At 38.8% G+C, this 21733-nt stretch overlaps 1 protein-coding gene across 3 annotated transcripts in view; it reads right to left on the bottom strand.

Annotated features, from left to right (window-relative positions):
- LOC121897514 (protein inscuteable homolog) overlaps positions 1–21733 on the bottom strand; it is a 56812-nt gene that overhangs the window by 7242 nt on the left and 27837 nt on the right. For all 3 annotated transcript variants that reach the window (XM_042412062.1, XM_042412063.1, XM_042412064.1), the window contains 5 exons: positions 10754–11120; positions 9753–9805; positions 9529–9652; positions 8165–8278; positions 2526–2651 (listed from right to left, as the gene is read on the bottom strand). In XM_042412062.1, coding sequence (XP_042267996.1) covers positions 2526–2651; positions 8165–8278; positions 9529–9652; positions 9753–9805; positions 10754–11120 — 784 coding nt within the window. The remainder of the gene's footprint in view (positions 1–2525; positions 2652–8164; positions 8279–9528; positions 9653–9752; positions 9806–10753; positions 11121–21733) is intronic.

Raw genomic sequence — 21733 nt, 5'->3', positions numbered from 1 at the left:
GTGGAACAATCTACTCTCCACACCCCCGTTCATCTAGCCCCCCCCTGTCCCTTCTTGTACCTCCTCCTCCTCCTCCTCCCTAAAATAGGATGTTCCCCAACTCCTAAAATGAGGAGTTGTACTCCTTATTTACCGACACCTCACGGAAAGTTTTTGCTTGATGCCATCCTGTTGTTTCCAAGTATTTTAGCTGATGACTGAACTGTAGTTTCTTTGTTGCAGTGACAAAAGTGCAGAATACTGAACTCTGACACCAAATGAAAACACAGGGAGGCTGCAGTAATACATTATTAAAGGGTATGTTTTATCAAAATCAAATTAAAGTGTTTTTAGTTTTTGACCCCAGAAATGGTCTCTCTCTTTCTGAAGCATGGCACCCTGGAGAGACCGGAGAAGCCCTGCTGAAAATAGAAAAGGCAACACACACAAACATGCATGACTGCAGATTGATAAGTGTCAGCATGTTAGGATACGACATTGACATGCATAGATGCTCAAGAAAAGCAGCATTTTTATCACGTTCACTGCCACATCCTGGCCGGTATATGTTGCACATAATCATGCCGTAAAATTTTATTTTATATTTTGGCACTGTTTATTTTTTCAGCGTAAAGCCTGACACCTCAAAACAGGTTTAATCTATCACGTTCAGTCAAATAAAATAAGAACCATCCATCCATCCTCCATATGCACTTTAAGTTTTTTTTTCTTTGTACAGCTCAAGCAGCTTTGCTCTCAATCAATACTTCCCCCATTCACCATGTTATGATTTCATAATGTTCCAGTTGGGGATAAAACTCAGTAGTATACAGTGCATCTACCAACGAGCAGTGCGGGTGCATACCGGCCCCTTTTTTCTCGATCACCCCTCAACAGTGACAGTTGTGTTTCTCAAGCCTGAGCGATCACCAGTGAGCGGTTGGTAGCGTAGACTTGCCTGACAGCCCCTCTCCCGGGACGAGGCTGCTAATCTGGGGCGGACTTTGGTTCCTGTTAAAGAGTTTTCACACTTGGATGATTCATGCTGTCCCAGCTGCTCTATATGTGAACACAGACACCGTTGTGGCATCATTATTTGCCAGAATCAGGTTATATTTGTCTTGCTGTAAATGCGCGCTTGACACAGGTGCGTCTGTTGTTTATTTTGGTTGAATTCTCGATAGAGAACACACAAGGACACACAAAGATAGGTGTATCATTAGCTTTCTCTCTCTCTCACACATGCACACCCACACACACTAAGTACACAGATATAAGTTGTGCACGTCTAAATGTTTGACCTGTCAGCTCTGCGGTCAGGAGGCCTGATATAATGATCTCATCTCTGAGCACCAGGGAGGCTCACTGTAAACCATGAGTCATCTGTTTGTGAGTTTACTGTATACTTCTGTCATCATCAGACAAAAAAAAAAAACTCCAAACGCACTCAACCTATACACATAATGATGCTTATTTCCTCACTGTCTCCTATCCTAAATTTATACAGCAGAATTTAATGGCAGCTCCGCAGCCTTGGGGTAACTGAACTATGTGAAGTCATTCATGAAAATTTAATCAAGTAAATAGAAAGCTGGAAAACTTATGTAGTCAAAAGTTTCCCAAAAAGTGATAATACAGTCAACAATGCCTCCTAAACATGTAAAGGTGATACATGTTACATCAATTATTCAATATGAGACATAAACAAAAACACTGCTGCTGTTAAAATTAGCTCTCCCTGCCAGTTCCTACATTGCATTTTACAATCGAATTTGCTGGTAGTAGAGGGTAAAATCCTCTGCAACATATTTATTTTCTTCAGTAACGTATAAATGACCCAAAGAAGATCCTCCTGCTGACAGTAATCAACAGGGTTTTTAGGAAATGTAATCTTAATTTAGTTAGATTCTAGCACCAGCAGCACCAGCTCAAGGTTGTTTAAATGTTAATTATACCAACGTATATAAGATACAAGATATTTTAAATTTGTTAACAATATCGTATAGGACAACCTGCCATAAGGAAGTGAAGAAATATATTCTGTTTTCTGGTAACCCTCCATTTAACTTTTCATCCTTCAATTCTTTGATCACAGACTTTGTTTCTGTGCAGCCAAGCTTCCTTCTCCCACCACTGTTGGCAAATATTCCCCTGTGAAAATAAAGTAGCCTCCCAGTCATAACATTGAGAGTGAGAGCTTTGCTGCATGCGTACCAGACAGAATATACCGTGCTGCTGGGAAGAGGAACAACTGCACCGCCTGAGCTACAACTTCAGCTGATCAGTGTAAACGTAATCCGTCTGGACTGGAGGTAGCCAAGGTATTTTACTGGAAAGACTGTACGTCATCTCTCTTTTTCTGTCACACACACACACAAACACACACACACGCACACACACACACACACACACACGCACACACTTTCCATTATGATTTCTTCCCCAGTGTGGTCTGCATAAGGTTGATTGTACAGATCAGACTTCCACACTTCCAGGGAAGGTCAATAAGTTTTCCTCACACGATTGTTTATATGAGAGAGAGATACCTTGTCCAGCTGGTTGATGCCCTCCTCCACACAGCAGATGGAAGCCACTGTTCTCAGAGCATGAGCGTAGAGGTCTTTGAAGCGGTCCTGCCTGCAGATCTTAAACAGGGCCACCACAGCTCCTTCCTGTGGAAGCAGACCAGGGCTTCATTAATCTTTAATAGTGAAAATACTAATGTCAGCTATACCTTTATAAGCCATATATATGCAAAATCATGACAAATTAAGTCTCAAGAAAAGCAAAACCATATCCAGCATGATGTACAATTTGTGTCGTTTTAAAGTGTCTTTAAACATGATGCTGAGTTGCAAACCATGTTTTTAAGTAACTTACTAATTACAAAGGCTGTGCACAAGTTTCAATGTTAAAGCCACAGGATGTTCACGTCCCAGCACCTGTTAAACAGCACCTTCCCTGAAGTTATAATTAATGCTGCATAGCTTTGCATCTGTTGCTGTTCTTTCCTCCGTTGATATTGTTACTCTATGGCTGCAGCCGCAACTTGCTGGCTACAACCCTGTCAGATGTCAGTCACATGTCATTGAGGCATAGTCATTTTAAAGATTATAGTTTATCAGAGGGTTCAAGAGCCCATAGCCAGGAAATAATTAAATAAGTTATATTCTTATAGAAAGATTTTCTGTTTTGTTTTTGTATTGCGGCCATGGTTTTTTGAGCGATTCGTTCGCTGTACTTTTTCAGCAGCATAAGTTACTCTGGGACAAAAAAGGTGGATAAACAACTAAGTTAGAGATCTTTTGAGACTTCAACAAGCGTGACATTAGGATTCATACCACCAAATTGTACAACAATACGCCATAATCAGCTCTCGTCTTGAAGCACACATGATTGCGCAAAATGATGGATCAAATTGCTCCTCCGCTAGACATCGCTGTGAGAGCCAATAGGTCCAGCAGATCTACGCCAATAGCAGCATGCCGTTTTTTAAGAGTCCAGTAGACCCGAAATGACCGATGAATTTGGCTAGCTTTACTCAGTGAGCCTGCCAACTCACAGAATCAAATGGCTCAAACAATTTATCATGTCAGATAAAAGCAGCCAAAATATACATATTTCATGAATGGAAAGCACTGAGCAGGAAAAAGATGATTTGCTGACCATAATAGCTGAGCATTTTCTGTTAGATTATGCTTGGTGTAAACAAACAAAAATAGCTTCTGTATTGGCTCCATGTCTACACTAAAGCTCCCCTCTGACAAAAAACACTTGCAGGTATTCAATTCTATTCACCGTGCAAATAGGTAAAATTACCTGGAGGAAGACGAAGCCTGTAACTACCACCATTATCCTAATAAGGCCATTATACTGGGCTGGCATGTCTCATATGCTGCTAAGGCCATGCCGCCAGGGCTTGGAGTGGCTAATCATCCTGCCCTCCAGCCTGACCACTTTTTCCTGCTCGCTGCCTATGCAATATCGGTCCGCCATACCTGGAAGAACGGCTAACACTGACAGACAGTTTTCAGTAACCCTTTTGAAACTCCAGAGAGGCTCAGAGGCTGATACGAGCTGTGTTAAGGTAGTGATGGAGAGGCTGTTGATCCTGCTGTTTTCTCTGATGCAGAAATTGTTGCTTTAGCTTTCAAAAATAATGTTCTGAGTCTCTGGAGAATCTCTGAATGATGTAATGCACTTTTGAGCTTTAGTTCTTTGGTTATAAATAGTTTTTCAGGGTATAAATATCAAGTTGATTTTTATCAAGTTTAGAAGATTATTAAGCATGCATTTATATCCACATTTGTCTGTTCTAGGACTTCAATTCTTCCTGATTTATGCCGTCTAAATACTGGAAAAATATCTAATATCTAAATGTGTGACAGGTACATTCGAGGGTGACAGAACTTGAATTGATCTCCTTCATAGTTTTGTCTCTTTCTAACCTTCTGACAGTGTTTTCTTTTTTAGTAAAAGATGCCTTTTTGACCTGTTTACCTGCATGGTTGTTTCTGTTTCCTCAAGGTGTTTTATGCATCAACAAGAAACATTTATTTGCCAAGTGTCCAATTGTGTTTGAAGCCCTAAACTTTGGGCACTATGTGTTAAAAGGGCCATATCTCCCGCACAGTTCTTTGTATATAACGACGTAAAGCTAATCTAAAGCTAAAACCCTGTCACTTTAATGTATCCGTTACTTTATTTCAAATTGAATGCATTGAAGCACAGAGCCTGAAGAACAAAAAATGTCTAACTGTCCAAATACTGTCTGGGCTGTATGTATGTTGTGATGCTTGTTCATTTACTTGATTACAGTTGTTATATCAAAGTGCCATATTAAATAAATATGACATAAACCAGCAATGAATGCAACAGTTGACAAGTGCCTGCCTAAAAAATGTGGTAATTTCATATCATTTATCTCTATTTTAATTCAGTCTAAAAGCAGTAATTGATCAGAGAAAAAATAAAACCTCCAGCTGCAGTTACCAGACAACTGCAGCCGGAAAACAAACAGCCATCAAATTGGTTCTTCTCTTAAACCTTTATCTTCTTGTTTCTTCTACACAGCTTTTCGCCTGCTTTTCCTTTTCACGGATCGTCAAACAACTTGCTATCGTTTCCACTGACTTCATCCTCATTCCTCAAACAAAGCCCATGAAGCTTATTTACTCTCACACTCACGCATTTTGGTACTCGGCACACTAACATCATCATGTGAAACTTGACTACTCATCTAAAAATGCCTCTCTATCCGGTGTGTTTGCATGTACAGGCCTACACAGCGTGTAAGCGTGTTCTTTCCATCTCATAGTTTTCTGAATTGAACTCTGTGCTCTGGTCTATTGTATGCGCTCACACAACGCCTGCAGTTTCCTGAGTTTCAAGGGGATGCAGACAAGTTACTTCCTGATTAGCAAACAAAAAGACTGTAATTGAAAAACTAAATATCTATTAATTCCCCTAAGACTAACAAAAGGTCACCGCGGATAAACTGTAATACTTCCTACACTGAGAAGAACACAGCTCATTGCAATGGGGAATGAGAGTGACACTCCTTATCTCAGTCTTCTAACAGATACTTTCATGTGTTACATCTCTAAATGTTTATGCCTTCTTTGCTCAAGGTTTTGATGACACGTTGACTCTCACCCGGCCTCAGTTATCAACACGCCGTGCTGTCACACCCTGCAGCCTACAGCTTTCTGTGTTATGAGAGCAAGGACACACACATGAGGAGTCTGCCAACACAGACACATTTAGATCAGTATCCATCATGACAGTAGGTTAACACTGAGACAGCAAAACCGCTTCTACATCACGACACTGTCGCTCTTTAATATTCCAGCTGCTGTTTGATTTATGAGGTGGCACATAGCACTGTCAGCTCATATGTATAACAGATTTCTTGATTGTTTGCTTCTCGCCGTGTATGCTGATGCTCCAGTTTACTCCCACAGTTAAAAGACATAAAGATCAGGTGAATATCAGAATAAAATTTACCTACAAGTGTGTGTCTATTTGTCTATCTATAATCTATCCCTTTGATACTTGATTAGGAGACTTTTAGTACACACACGCTAATATTCAAAGACTTTTGAGTCTGAATCTGATCATATTTCTCGCATCTTTACAAGTAGGAAATCAAGCAAAGGCAGACATGGGTGGTGTTTGACAGCATGATTTATTATGATCTGCTCGGTATAACAGATGGGTGAGGCTCATTCAATCATGACAATCTGTAGTCTGACAGCCTGTCAAGTTACAGAAAAGTGGTTTGAGGTGCCATATCATGTGAGAGTCTAAACACTCCATAGGAGGTACATGTGAGACGTTGTGAGTTATTATATTTAGAGAAGAAGATGGCAGATGTAAGATCTGGAACAAATTTAACAAGTCATCTAGAAGCTAATGAAACTTATATGTTTTTATATTTATACATCGATTTATACAGTAAAGCTACCACAGCAAGTTTTAAATAGATGTCACTCACTTGCTATAATATGTTAACTTTAATTTAATTTACACAGGTTTAAAGTACATTAATATGTCTTTAAATACACACCTTTTGTGTTTAATAATCCTCAATGTATAGATTTGTTGATTACATAATTCTTGTACAAAACCAAGGGGATGACTTTATGACCCAACAACAACCCTGTTATGCAAGCTGTCATTATTTGCTCATTTTACTCATTATTATAGTAAATAATGAGTAAAATGAGCAAAAGAGATTTGCTATTGTGACCATGCAGGCTAGATAGATGTAAAATACAAGTTAATACCTAATTATTACATATTACTCTCAATTTCCCTGAGGAGCTGCCACTGCCTTTAACTGTCTTATATCCATTATGCTGTTTAACTCCACCCATCTGGTGCCTCCAACAGAATAAAACCAAGAGGATAAAATCTAATAAATCTGCAAATGCATTTAACCCCGGTTTGCCTATATACACACTAATTCATTTCTACTTTTCTGCTGCCTGTTTCAGTACCACACTTTTACTGAGCGTGCTTTCTCCTCTACATACACAGCACATCAGTCACTAAATATCAGGTCTCCGCCCAAGCATTTAAATAGCTAATTGCAGTTATTCAAAAGAAGTGTATGAGTAAAGTCAGCAGCCTGCGGAAAATTAATAATGAGGGAAGAGCTCGGATATGAGCCAGAAGGCACGCACAACTGTAAAGGGTGTGTATGTGAGAGTGTGACAGACAGAAGCTAATTAATTCAGATGGCAGGTGGACAATGTTTTGTATTGGGTATTCATTAGCAGCCATTGGCAGGCAGGTTTCCCCCTCAGACACCTCTCTGAGGGTTCGGCCTGCGGCACTACAGAGTGAGTTAAGAAAGGTGGAGCGGATTGATAGGTAAAGCCGCCTCAGTAACCTCCCTTTGTGATCAATGCTCACTCCTAATTGGAGCTGACAGTATTGATCTGACAATCTGGCAGCAAAGGAGGTGTGTGTGTTTCTCTATGTGTGTGTGTGTGTGTGTGTGTGTGTGGGGACCATCAGGAAGAGTCTTATCTAGAGTATCCTGGAAGCGGCCAGCTAACTAATGGCCAATTGAGACTTGCTGTCTGGTCCGCTTTGTCTTATCTCACAGTGAAATAGCTTTTTGGAGGCACGTATAAAGAGAGCCGGCACACGCAGGTCTGCTGGTCTGGATGATGAACATCGTCGAAAGGTGGAGCTGATCATAACAGGGGGTGAGTCTAGAATGAAGCAAGGGGCGGAGATGTGATATCAGATGAAGTTGCCTGAGCCAAAGACTAAGTGGGAGGTCTGTGTGAAAATCGCAAACCTAAGAATCTAATACATCACGCTGCTGACTTGTCACTGACGTCAAGATCTACGACCCCAAAGGTTTTTGCACAATAACATGTGTCAGTGCCTCAGACAGATTCATTTAAATGGTCGTTGGTGGTCTCAGTCTTGAAATGAGTCTCCACTTATATCAAACCCATGAACAAGGCGATGTTACAACACAGGATCAAGACACGACTGCAACTATTTTCATCATTTCATCAATTAATCCACTGATTATTTTCTCCATTAACTGATTAATCGTTTGGTCTGGAACCAGAGAATCATTACCATAATAGTTGACGATTAATTTTCTGTTGATCGACTACTTGATTAATCGACTAATCGTTGCAGCAGTATGTCACAGTACCTTGGCAATGATGCTGCAGAGCTGAGGTCCATCCTGAGTGAGGGACAGCAGGTTGCTAATGGCACTGCCGATGGTGTGTACACTGTCTGATGATTCAATCTGTTTGATCAGAACCTGCAGGAAAGATCAAAGCTTTTTATCACGGACCCGGAAATGCAAGTCAGTAGCTGTTGTTTTTAAATGGTGTTTAGATTATCACATTAAGACACAGCTTGTAGAATTTTCCTGTAATCACGTCATCTTTCAAATTATTCTTATGACAAAAATGCCTTTTCATAAAAACTAAAGTCTGTTTCTTTCCATGGCACCAAAAGCAGAAATGTGCAACAGTTGCACTTCAAGATCTTTAATTTTTGCTTGACGTCAAAATAGAGAATATTTCTTTATCTTGTGAGCATAAGTTATTATCTTTTCTGCACAAGATCCATAAGTAAGCAAAAGAAAAAAATACATCTTTTGGGTCTTTGAGGGCTTCGTACAAATGTTCCTCAACCTGAATAAACTTTATTGAAGAGAAACATGATGCAGGTGTAACAGGTGTTTAATTTTAAGAATATAAATATACAAACTTTTTTTTTTTCCTGCAGACATTAACTCTCTGTCTCACTACTAAAACATGAAATTCAATCATCCATTACTTGCGGGACTGTAATCATGGAATAATTAGAGTGAAATAATAAATAAGTCTGGTAGTTTACCTTAACTCTGTAAGTCACACAGAGATGATGTAATCCTCCATTAGCACAGAACACATCATACTGAATCCATTATTATATTATATTATATTAGACTGTTTTCAGCTGATTGAACTGCAGTACTTCAGTTAAGTCCCTTGTGCATCTAATTCTAACTTTAACCTTAAAACCAATCACAAACCCTCAAACAGCCCTATGAAGAGGTGAAGAAAGAAAGAGAAGTGACAAACAGCCAAAACGGTCAAATTGATCAGTATGTTTTTCCATATGATGCTTCTGGTCTTTGAGGGAACATGTGAGCTAGAGCTCTCAAGTACAGCAGCTGTCAGCAGTCCATTACTTCTCTGTTTCCTTTTAACATCTTGTAACAAGTAGATGTGAACATGAGCTCCAAGTGTTCAAACTGCTGTATATCAACTCATCTTGAAAATTTCTGAGACTTTTCTGTTTGAGCCAACATCCTTTTAAATTATTCTATTTTTTTATATACATACACTCCACATGGTCTTAAATCATTTTCACATGTTTCACACGAATATTCAGCCTAATAATGTAAATATATTGAGGCTTCAGTTTCATAGATGGTGGAAGTTATGATTCAGTGTATTAGGTTCCAGTTTCAGGACCACAGGAACGCATGATTTGCATCACATCGCTGCAGTTACATACCTGGATCTCATTGGCTAAAGCCATGTCGATCATGTTGCTGAATGAATCACTGACATCAGTGAGGATCTCATGGATCGCCTCCCTCATGGACTTCAAGAAGAACTCGTCCTCAGTGTGAAGGCACCTGCAGGTGAAAGGGGCAATTTAATACAACATTTAGCAACATGTTCCACATGAATCCACTTTTTACATTGTTTTTTTTTTTTAACAATTAAGAGTTTTACCTCTCTGTGATATTGGTCAGCTCCATGCACTTTTCTAGCAGAGATTTCTCGTACTGGAACAGAAGGAAAGAAGAAACACACTGAGCTACAGCTGAAAGTGAACGGCATTCATAGTAAAGTTTATCCTGTACAGAAAAAAAACCCTCCTCTAAATGAGATGAATAATCCACATACACTTGTGGTGAACTTATTTTTGGCTAGAAAACTGTCCAGGGGTTCTTAGATAGTTGCATGTGATGTGGATTAATGTGTTACTGCATTTTCTCAGATTATTCTGGCAGATTTTATTAAGAGGAATGACATTCTTTATCATTGATATTACACCAGTAATCTACTTTGAAAAAGAGTCCAATGGCAAAATATGTATAATTTGGATCCAGATGTATCAACTGTTAACATTTACAATTTCTTGCTGTTTTCTCCCGTTATTAATTTATTGTACTGTTACTTGTCTGAGTCTGACCTTTCAGTGGTCTTGGAGATCAAAGGGTTTAAGGATATCATTTTTAATTTTTCAATAGGAAATACCTCATCACTTGGTAGCCTAATTTGCAAATTTCTCTGGTTTGGCATTTGGTTGACTGACACTAAAAGGCCTGTGGGATGTGGATAAAAAGGAAAATACTTATACTGTATATTTAAGGCAGGAAATATGACTAGTTATTTCACTGCATGTAAATATGGGTTTTTACTGAAAATGGGCATGAACTTTAAAAGTCCAGTTTGATTGAGTTTTAGCATTTAGCAATTTAACAGTGACACAGCACTATATGTTACTTAATGGCTTTAGGACTTTTTAGTGTAAGACTGGCAAAATATTAATAGATGTCACTTAAAATCTTTTATGTGACAGCATGAAAAGGTCTTAATTGGTGGATCAGGAAGTCTCAGTGCCTGATTTAAAACTTGGGAACATATCTTCCTCTCTTTTGTAACTTCTATTTCAATGCTTGTTTTCACCACCAAGCTGGATTCACATTTCAAAAACATCAAAAAATCACCTTCTGCATCTCAGGTGGTGTACTTCGTGCAGCACTGTACTCATGCACCAAAGAGCGCACGTGGCAGTTTGCCCGTACAGCCGTGCTGTGGACCCTCTGCCAGCGTCCTTTCTCCAGCCGCTGGAACATCTTTCCGAGCTCCGTGCTAACGACCAGCGCTCGGCGAAGGAGCGTCTGTAGGTTGTTCCTGGCCACATGGTCCCCTGCACCCACCCCAGAGGCCACAATCAGCTCTCCCTGCTGAGCGTCCTCCTCCACCCCGATGGGTTTGGCCTGAAGGACGCACATACACTCCACCTCTGTCATGTGGCGGAGGTCCTCCATCCAGCGCTGGACAGAGTCGACCTGGAGAGACTGCATCCGTGTGCTGTGGGAGAAAAGAGCACAGAAAAACACAGAAATATTACAATCAGAGCTACTTTATTCACTTCGGAAAAGATGGTGTTACAGTTGTTTGAGTTATTGGCAAAAATTACATTCTCATGTGTTCATGTGCTCACCCAGTCAGGTGAGATAGAGACCTAAATCGCCCAAATGGATGGCCCATTTTTTATTTTAATAAATCATACTGTACTGTATGTACTACTATATATTCAGAGTTTAAGTACATCCATGGCATACATCAAAATGAAGTCAGGTGGTACAGACCAGAGTTCATTCGCCTCTATTGATTGGTGTATACAGAGCAAATTCAGTTTCCTGCTTTTGAATTGATTTGCTGATAAGAAATTGACATAACCTGACTATTTGGTTCCCAAGTAGTCTCTTATTATTGAAGTACAAATTACTGCACAAACTGCCACATCCATGGACCCAATCTATTCAGTATCCCACAGTTACAGTATATGGAGGACAGTATCATTCTGAAGTCCAGGAAGTCATTTGTGCTGAGCCGCCTGCTGACTCAAGCCTGAGATGATGTATGTGAGAAAGCCTTAATCATCTTTGCCTCCTCCACAAAAAATACCATGCTTAATCAGTAGAAAATTAAGGAAGTGGTTACTCATAAATTCAAACTGGCTGTTAGGACAATGACAGATCATTTGACTTGACTTTACTACCATTGTTCTCTTTTTAAATCAATCCTTCTTCCCTTCTTTCTTACCATTTCTTCCTTTTTTTATTAGAAAGTATAGTGTATAATGTGTGTATTGTTTAGTTTTATATAACAAAATAAAAAAACTAATGGACTGAATCACCATGACATTGCACTAACAACAGTCACTTCCAGGCAGAGCAGTACTTCTCAAACTATTTCATGTCAAGGACCCCTAAACAAATTAGTCCACAGACCCCTATTTGAGATTTGAGATTTTGTCCCAGGGTCCCCCATCTGATAAGATTTTTGCTTTTAAATGTTTTACTTCAGAAAGTATATGACACCCATGATAAAACAGTCATATATTCTGTCAATGTGTTATTTATGGATGGAATTATAGTGCAAATGAATTATTCCCCTTTTTGCTGGAGACCCCCTGGGACCCCCTAAGTTACCCCTGGAGGTTGCAGGCTGTTGATTCAAATTACAGAGATACGTGAAATCGGCAAACTTTTATTATTTCTGTTGTCATTCTCAGTCATAACTGTAACTTTTAAAGATATATAGTTAAACACGGTGGTCCGATCTATCTAATGTTTCCGCTGTGCTTATTTTATGTGTTGTGTTGCTTTGCTGGCGTCTTTGATCAACCAAATCTACCCAACAGCGACGTCTCACCACTGGTCAGACTAACTGGTGGCTGTCTTTGTCATAGTGGGAAGCTGCTTCACCACTGCTTTACTCATTTATACTTACTTATGCTTACTTTTAATTACTTTCTTTAAAGCGTATGATGTTTCTTTGCATGAAGAGATAACTACCTAGATACATGTAATAGTTATCTAGCGTTACTTCCAAGTTATCCTCCCATTATTATGTGAGGTTACAGATCACATTAGAATAAGACTGTTATATCAGTTTAGGGTAACGTTAGCAGCTGTCCTGATATGTAGTGAATTTGGGGAAGTATAGCCCAGTTGATTTTGCCAAACTCATCAGTTTGTCCTGATTCACGAATCCTTTTTTCATATTAAAGTGAGAGATATTGTTTGAAAATACTTTCGATAAAGTATTTTCTAACTTCCCCAAGTAACTTATTATATATTTTTGTAGTAACCATCTTAACGGCAACATAGAAATACAGTCTAATATTAAATTTTTCCCTAATATAATACGAACATACTAAAATACTCTACTTTATCTTTATTTCCATGCCTATTATATGTTTTATCAGCTGGTGAGATTGCTGACTTTTCAGACCTGTAAGCTTTAGCCTTAGTCTCTTTATTTCAGTCTAATGTAGCATGTTATGTATGTAGCCATCAAATCTATATTTAAGACCCTTTTGAATTATTCTTGTATGATGTATGATATGAGTCAGCTGAGTTAATGTTGGTTAGCCAGCTTGTTACAGCTAATAAAACCAGGCAGCCAGTGAGATTTTTGATTACAGTCAGCAAAATCTGGCTAAAAAATTAGGCCTGCTTTTGTCTTCGACAATTTTATCTGAAGTCAAGGACCCAGTGTGTCCTAAATTTGCATGAATTATTACCGGTAAATCTGCCACCATTACTAATGTAAACTGCATGCTTGGAGAGCTTTACAGGCTGACAGGCAGTAAGTAAGTGAGCAGGGTTTAGCGAAGGGTCAATTATAAATGATGCCCTGGGAAATGAAACAGCTAACAATTTTATTTACAGTCAGTTCATACGAGCCCTTATACATGCAAATTAACCCTGCACCCCCTCTCTCTAAAATACAATTCCATTAATGCTAAGCAATAAAACAGCCACCGTAATCTGCAGTGCTGAAACATCACAATATTCCTAAAATCAACGATGTGGACTCGAGGTCAATTATCCAATGAGCGCTGCCGGTTTCCACGCTTGTTAGTTTAACATGTCATTTCCCCTCATGGAGACAGTTTTAGGCAAGTTTAGTCAAGGCAAGTCTATTTATATAGCAAATTTCAGCACCAAGGCAATTTAAAGTGCTTTACAAAAACCAGGCAAACACTTCTCCTCAATTCAATCTCTCTCAGTGCTGAATCTAATGAACGCAGGCTCAAAGGGGCAATCCAGAGTCCTGCATCCAGTGAGTCAAAGCTCCCTGAGAGAGGACGGGTCGATGGCTACAGCAGCCATCTCTGCCTTGAGTAAACACATGGAAAAGGGTCTCTAATGACGCTTCATATGTTCCGTGTGGCTCTCTGGGTATTCTGTGGTTTGTAGGAAATGGCAGCTCACTGGAGACATTGGGATTTTGCACTGGTATTGAATATAGGTTGATCTCACACTGTGGTTGTGTGTACTCTCCAAACATTTGTCATTGACTGGCAACAGCCGCCGTCATTATATAACATATAACTTTCTTCAAATCAGGTATTGGGTTTCGGCTTTTAGCCAGAGCTGGTTACACAGGACTGATCCATTAAAAAGCCTCAGCTCCAATTATATCTAATCCACAATCAAACCATCGAGGGAAGCTATTTACTAAAGAAAATCAATGTGGTGTTTTGTTTACGTTATGAACAGGTCTCATTAAAAACTGCAGCAGAAGGCTCCCATAGTAGAGGTGCTGAGTACATGTATGAACAAATCACTGAATCTCCCAATACTGAATCACCATTGTCACTGAACTAATCAGTAGCTTTTAGCAGTGGAGCTCCTCTTACTGGTGACTGAGAAACCCTGTTGTCAGCTCAGCCGTGATACATGGTACGTTACTTCCTTGTGAAAAGCTTTTAGAAAGCAACAGAAACAATCATGATGTGACAACTCTCCTCCAAATAGCTTCTGAGCTATTAAATGTATGTGCAGTGCTTGTATAGGCCCAGTTTTGTGCAGAGCTGATCATAAAGGGTATGTATCATGCACATTTCCAGGTCAAAAAGTATTTTTTATCCCTATTGATCTTATACTGGCCCTCAGTTCAGCCTCTGTCTGAAACAGGCCGTTTTAGTTCCTGATAAGCCCACTCTGTTCTGATTGGTTAGTCAGAAGCTGCATCTCGGCAGACTTCTTGTGGCCTAAAAGGCTACATAAACAAACAATACTAGTTGGTTTTCACTTCTTTTTCTCATTCTTTACTCAAAATGAAAACTTTGTAAATACATCCTTACATGTTTGAGCCCAAATCAAAATATGCGAGTGGAACAACCTCAGCAACAAAGGCTGAGGAATGGACGGCTGAGCATGCTCAAACAATCTGATGTCATCACAAGGAGGAAGTAGAGGTGACTTTGCGAATGAAGCATCTAGGGCAGGCTGAAGCCTGGGATTTTGTCTTTTAGGGAGCATTTTTACATATGTTTACCCCAAGTTTTGGGACTTTGACCGTGTTTAACACAGACATCCGACATCATAACAGTATAAAAATAACAGAAAATCATAAGAAGCATCTGTAACAGTTTGAACCAGCAACAGACTGAACGTATTACTGAACTGAAGAATCAGCGTGAAACTGCAGGAGTTTGAACAGAGATGCAATCACTTAGCTTAGAAAAAAACAAACAAACAAACTTCACAGTCAGCAACTATAAAACGTTTTAAATCAGCAAAGTCATCAGTTATTTCCTCCTCTACCACAACGTCCACAGTTCAATGCCTTTTGTTGCATGTCATACCAATCTCCCCCAACAAGGCCTCCAACAGTGTACTTCATTGTATCCATTCTCTCTATAGTGACACTCATGAGCATTTTCTGATCTGACATCTGTATCAGCAGGACTATGTCGCTGTTTCAAAAATAAACCTGTTTTATGGTGTGATAACACCATGGTTAAGATTTGGTTGTAGGCATAAAAACAAGGGAAATCATTATTAAAAGTACTACTTTATTAAGGGCAGGGGACTTTTCATTGTTGTGGTTCCAATAATAACTTGGTTAGGTTTAGGGGACAGCAACAGTCATGGTTACAAGAAACTAAAGTTGACTGTCAATAAGTCCGGTGAGTCCAGTGTTTCCGTCCTGGCTGACTCCCTCTGGACTTTGTTGCTCTAAAATAAGGTCATACTGTTTCCTCCTTTGCTCCCTATGGACAGACTTTATAACTCCTACAGCCACTAGAGGGCTTTGTCACTAACTGATGTCTTTTTGCTCTTGACAGTCTCCTCTCTCCTGTGTTTCTATATCTATTTTAGGTGCAACCTTTCTTCAACAAAGTCCAGAATTTCAGGTTCACTTCAAACTGAAAACTTTAGCTGTTCACATTGTTTTTCAGCATTCTTCTGACACACACACAGAGTCCTCTATACTTGAGAAAATTCAGAAATACTGAGAATAGAGCACAAACACCCACACACATACACATACTGTATGTATATACATTGTACATTCAGTCAAGCATCTGTCAGGTGAGGAGGTGGAATAACAATGCAAAAGCAGTTGAATCTGCAGGCTTCAGAGCGAGGAAGCACCAGTTCAAATATCTCCCAGACAAATAAATCTCCCACAATTTGGAATAGAATAAAGATGTAATTAGCTGTGAATGTAGACTTATAACAAGTCTATACCAGCACTAATCAAGATCATTGAAGAATTTTTCTGGAAGATAAATGTTATGACAAAGCCCTTGCCTTATCACTCAGAAAGAGCAGCAGTGTTTTTCTCTGATTATTTCCCTTTTAAGGTGGCTTAAAAGATTATCTTGGCATTGTTTCTTTTCACTTAAGATGTTTGATTTAACTAAACTAATTTTTTTTTAATCTATTGTGACCAAAATTCAATCACACCTTCAGAGATGGTTGCATCTACCAGTATCTTTACAAGCCGCATTGCCATTATTCAAATGAATGTCCTTCTTTGCTTATTGTATCCAATACAGATGCTAATATCATAATATGATATTTAATGATATGTATTAATTTATTTGGAAAAATAAGTGCCCTAGAATGAAATTACAAAAACTTCATTGTCCTATAACAAAGGGTGGATTATCACTACCTAATTTGTTATATTATCACTGATCTGCACAACTGAGATTTGCCTCAGGATGGGTAAAACATAGTCTGCTTTGTCAATGTGATATGATAAATTACTATCAATTTTTCCATATGAGAGGTTATCCAACACATTGCAAGGAACTTTAGATAACTTTGTAAAAGAATGGTCACCCCTCAGCATGTATTTTGGTTGTGAGTGGTCTGCCATTATCTGTATTGGAGTAAATTGATATTATTGTGCTTACCAATTACACTCTTTTACTGTGAATTTCTGAATTTCTCCCTATGAATGTGTGGGTGTTTTGTTTTTTTCTGTATGTGATTTGTGTATATGTGCACATGCTGGGACATCAGTGCAAGTAAATTGTGCATTTAATTTGATTATAAGTGTGCATTGCTCCCTTGACATGTTCTGTTATTTCAGAATAATAAAAAAAGAAAAAGAATAAATAACTGCTCAGTGTTGCACGGCGCAGTAATCATGGAGCTTGTTCTGCTAAGTGGGGCAAATGGCTTCATAGTGAACATCCTGACTTCTGAAAATCGATATGAGATATGAGTTTTAGTTTAAATCTAGGCAATTAAAGAGATTGATTTCTCCTAAACGTTCCTTACAAATAAAATACTACTGAACCCTTTCTCAGGGTACGCAGGGTTTTTTTTCCCCCAATTTAGAAAACCTCTTAAAACCACTTCAGTTAGAGATTAGTAGTGAATAACACAGTGACTCAAACCAAGTGAGCCAAATTAGTCACAAAGACCTTGATGACCAGTCACTGCTGTGGCTGCCAAGGAGATGGAAAGAGACAGTAATTCCTAATTGGCATCTTTTCCTGCACATGTCACCCAATTAACCTTTGCAGAAGTTTGTGGAAGACAAAACTGGATGACACAGAAACAATACATGTGAGCTAAAGTGATACTCTTTCATAAACAAACAACTAAATCAATCTTAGAGGTAAAAATGTGCAACAATATGCAGAATCCTATTCATATGAGACCCAAATGTGGCCATTTCAAACCATTTTCCACAGTTATATAACAGCATCACAGAAGGATGAACCCATCTTGATTTACACGCCTAACAAGCCACAAAACGTTCCCCTCACCGCGGGGAAAAAAAAGATGATAATAATAGGTTTGTTTTCCAAAGGAGGGGAAGCGGTGCACTTCAGCTCGCAGGGAATGACAAATATTTACATGCAGGGCCAAGAGAGGGTCAGGCGACAGCAGCTCTATTATCCCAGACGGGGATCCAGTGAGGATGAAGCATCAGCCCTTCTCATCTGCCGCTGGCTGTCAGTAAACTCAGCGACGGTGGTAGTAGCAGAAACAAGAGTTAATGGGAGATATCCTCGTTTTTGTTTTTTAAAAAAATGCTATTGCAAGATTTAGAAATGTTTTTTCTATCGGACTTTGAACTCTAATTTCTCTGCCTGTGTTTAATATGAATGTTCTCTCTGTATTAAGATTAGAATACGGTTTTATTTTTGATTGTCATACTAATAAAGCATTATTATAAGGGGGAAACATGATTAGTCAAATTTAGATTTGTTTAACTAGGAAGAAAATCAATTGAAAGTACCTGCCTTTCTTATCTTAACTTGGCTGAATTGTTACATCAAGTCAAATATAAGGACCATTCTTAAACAAGGGTCTTTTTTTATCCTTAACACTTGTCTTGGTGTACAAGAATTTAAGTGTCATAGGCAGGGGAAGTACAAAAGTAAACAAAGAAAAAAAAACTCTCATAGCTGGTTCCACAAAACACCTTAAGTTTTCCCCTTAAGTATGACACTTAAGGCTTAACTTCTCCTTAGCTGAGGGACTTACTTAAGGGTGTTGCACAGAATCCCTTAAAAGGTTTCCTTAGTTAAGGAAAAATGTGAAGTGATTTACTGCATTGCAAGAGACTTTACAGAAGTAAAATTTTACAGTTTCGACGGAGACCGTTTGTTTGCTTGCACTCATGCTTGTGATACCTGTTACCGCCTCACAAAGTTGGTTTACGGTAAAAAAAATAAAAAAATAAAAAAATGGAAGAAGAGAAGACAAAACAACCAAATTAGTCAGAGAAAGAAAAGATACTTCTGGAGGAACAATAAAAGAAAGCACATGCTAAAAAGTAAATTTGATCTGCAAATAACAGCAAACAGAAAACAACAAATGTGGGAGGAAATTGCAACAAAAATTGATTCAAGAAGTCTGGTGAGGAGGTCCATCCAAGAGGTCCAAAAAAATATGACAACTTGTCTGTTCTGGCCAAAAATGACATAACTAATTACAGGAGGGAATCCAACAAAACTGGTATGAATAACTTTGGTCTTTGTACTCTGTACTCTGTACAGAAGTAGTTCATAATAAAGATGACATCTTCAAGTTATTTATTTATTGTTGATTTCATTACACATTAAAGTATTTAAGCTATAGATATAAACTAGACCGTAATGGTAGGTAACATTATAGCCTACCACTAGCTAGCTAGCTAACATGCAGCAGAGTTAAGGCCCATTTAATGTTCTATGACATAACTAGCTTATATAACTAGACTACAACCTAAAGTGCTGTAAAAGAAATAATTTATTAACAGAATTTAATCCGTACAAAATGTAATTTTCCAGGTGGGGGTCCACCTCCAAAACCTCTTTCAAATGAGGCAGCGATGGTAGCGGACATCATGGGTTGCAACTGACCTACCATAGTTGGAATTACTGGTGAAGAGGAGAGTGGTGGTCATTTGGAAAGGTAACAGTCATTACTGTTACCTTTTAATGGCATGACTGTATAGTTAACCACTAAAACCGTCTCCAGATGACCTGCTCGATAATTGCCTGTGTCCTGCATAAACTGAAATTGTAGTTCTCCTGAGAGAGAGGGAGGTGACTGCATGGTACTTTCAATTAGTCAAGCATGCAGCTGAACAAGGAAGGCCTATGTCAAAATTTGGATACTCAGACCACTTGCCTGAGATCTGTTGGCAGGATTTCTGAATGGTGTCATTAGCCATGAACGACATGGACAACCACTGTCCCTAAGAAGGATGCCTTTATGCCTCCCCCCTCAAACTCTTTTGCAAGGATGCTCTCATCCAGTATCTGAGCGTCATGGGTGCTGCCAGGCCATTGTGCTACAGTGTTGGTTATTTCATTTTTTCTATTAACAAATTGATCTTCATATTGTACAGCCGCTTGAATCCAGATGTGGGTTCTGTGTATCACCCCACACACTCATGGGAAGCTGGCAACATTAAAGAAGTGCGCCGCTATCTCATCCTCCTCCTTGTTTTGACAGGAACTTCTCCACAGTGTTCAGTAGATGGATAAGGTCATTTGATACTTGGTGAATGACGCAGCACACTGTTGACTTGTGGACATGAAATACCTTGCCTATTACTGACTGGAAAGATCCCGTAGCATTAAACCGTAGAGTAATCATTACTTGCAATACGGCTGGAAGAGCACAGCCAAGGAAAGTAGAGTGATCCAACTCTAGACGGTCGGACAAATCATGAATTGACTGCCGGTCTAATCTATTGCTCATTGCTAAGCGTATCCATTGGGTTCTCCCGGTCCTGGAACACTCTTCTTGGGATGCGTTCATTTACTTCATTCATCACCATAAATTCGGCCATGTTGTGGTTTAGATAGAGTCAGAAGTACCTTAAGTTGTTTTCCTTACTTTGGTTGCTATGGTCTGTTGTGCAACAGTTTAATGAACTTTTCCTTAAGGAGAAAACTTTAAATACGTAATTGAACTATTGTAAGGAAATCTTAAAGAGAAAAATCTGTATCTCTTAAAGTGTTTTGTGCAACCGATTCGATTTCAAGAAAACCTTAACTTGGACTTTAAGAAAAATCTTAACTTAAGGTGTTTGTGCAACCAGCCCCTGAACTTTAGGAAGAAAGATCAACAAGCAGAATTACACAACTTTCGTACTGAAATCTGACAAAAGCAGAACGCAGAAAAAAGGTGCGGATTTACATGGGATGGTGTGTGGAGTAGGTGACATAGGACATAGTGAGCTCACTATTCCTGTAACACATCAAGTGAAAATGATAACTTGAACTTTTCAAGTTTTCATGTACTCGAAGCACATGGAGTTATTCTTCTGGATGAGTCACTGAGAGGCTGCTGCTCCCAGGACGTTTTATCCCTGGGCTTAACTCCAGATTTATGAAAGAGAAAGGTTTCTGACTCAGACTCACACTGTGTGTGAGACCTAAGTTGGTTTTAGGGTTAAGGTTAGGGTTTGATTTGGGTAAATGTTGTAGTAGACATGTGGTTGTAATGGTTATTAGTCAGTTGTATGAGGGTTAAGATACTGTGCATTGACAATATAACACTACACCCCTTAAATTGGGTAAATTAAATTGAAGAATGGACTTCCGCTAATGGTAGCCATTAATGTTTGTTTGATTTTCAGACTTTCGTATCATTAAGCAGCATAATATATATAAAAGGTACGTATATATATACTGGGATAATTGGACATTGGAAAGCTCCAATATACACACACACACATATATATATATATATATATATATATAAACCAAGTTCTGTCACTAAACTAATGGAGCAGTGATAAAAATCAAAACATGGTCAAAAACTTTTCGTTCAACAGTTTTTCTAAAACCAACCCTGTCTCCTAGAAATTCCATTCGTATATTACTAAATCGCAACAGCAAATATGTTTTTCTAGAAACGTAATGCTGCCGGAATTCCATTTTCTCTCAACATAATGAGAAAATGTTGTTAACTAAAGTATTTGGCAAAAAATGTTGATACTGAACATTTGATTGAAATGGTCTGGTGCCAGAGTCCTGCATCTTGTACACTCACTGTCCACCCCTCACCTCCTCCCTCTGAGTCCAGAGTAATATATAAATGTAGTCCTTACTTAATTCAAAAGAAAATTGCCAATGAGTATAATCCAGGCAGCAGTAATGTTTGCCAACACAACTTAATTGGGAAAACAATTTAGTGGTGTACGTAATTTCT

Source organism: Thunnus maccoyii, chromosome 5 (assembly GCF_910596095.1).
Source record: "Thunnus maccoyii chromosome 5, fThuMac1.1, whole genome shotgun sequence".
Lineage (NCBI taxonomy): Eukaryota > Metazoa > Chordata > Actinopteri > Scombriformes > Scombridae > Thunnus > Thunnus maccoyii.
Note: the sequence above shows the minus strand (reverse complement) of the source record. Positions and strands in the feature narration are given on the sequence as shown.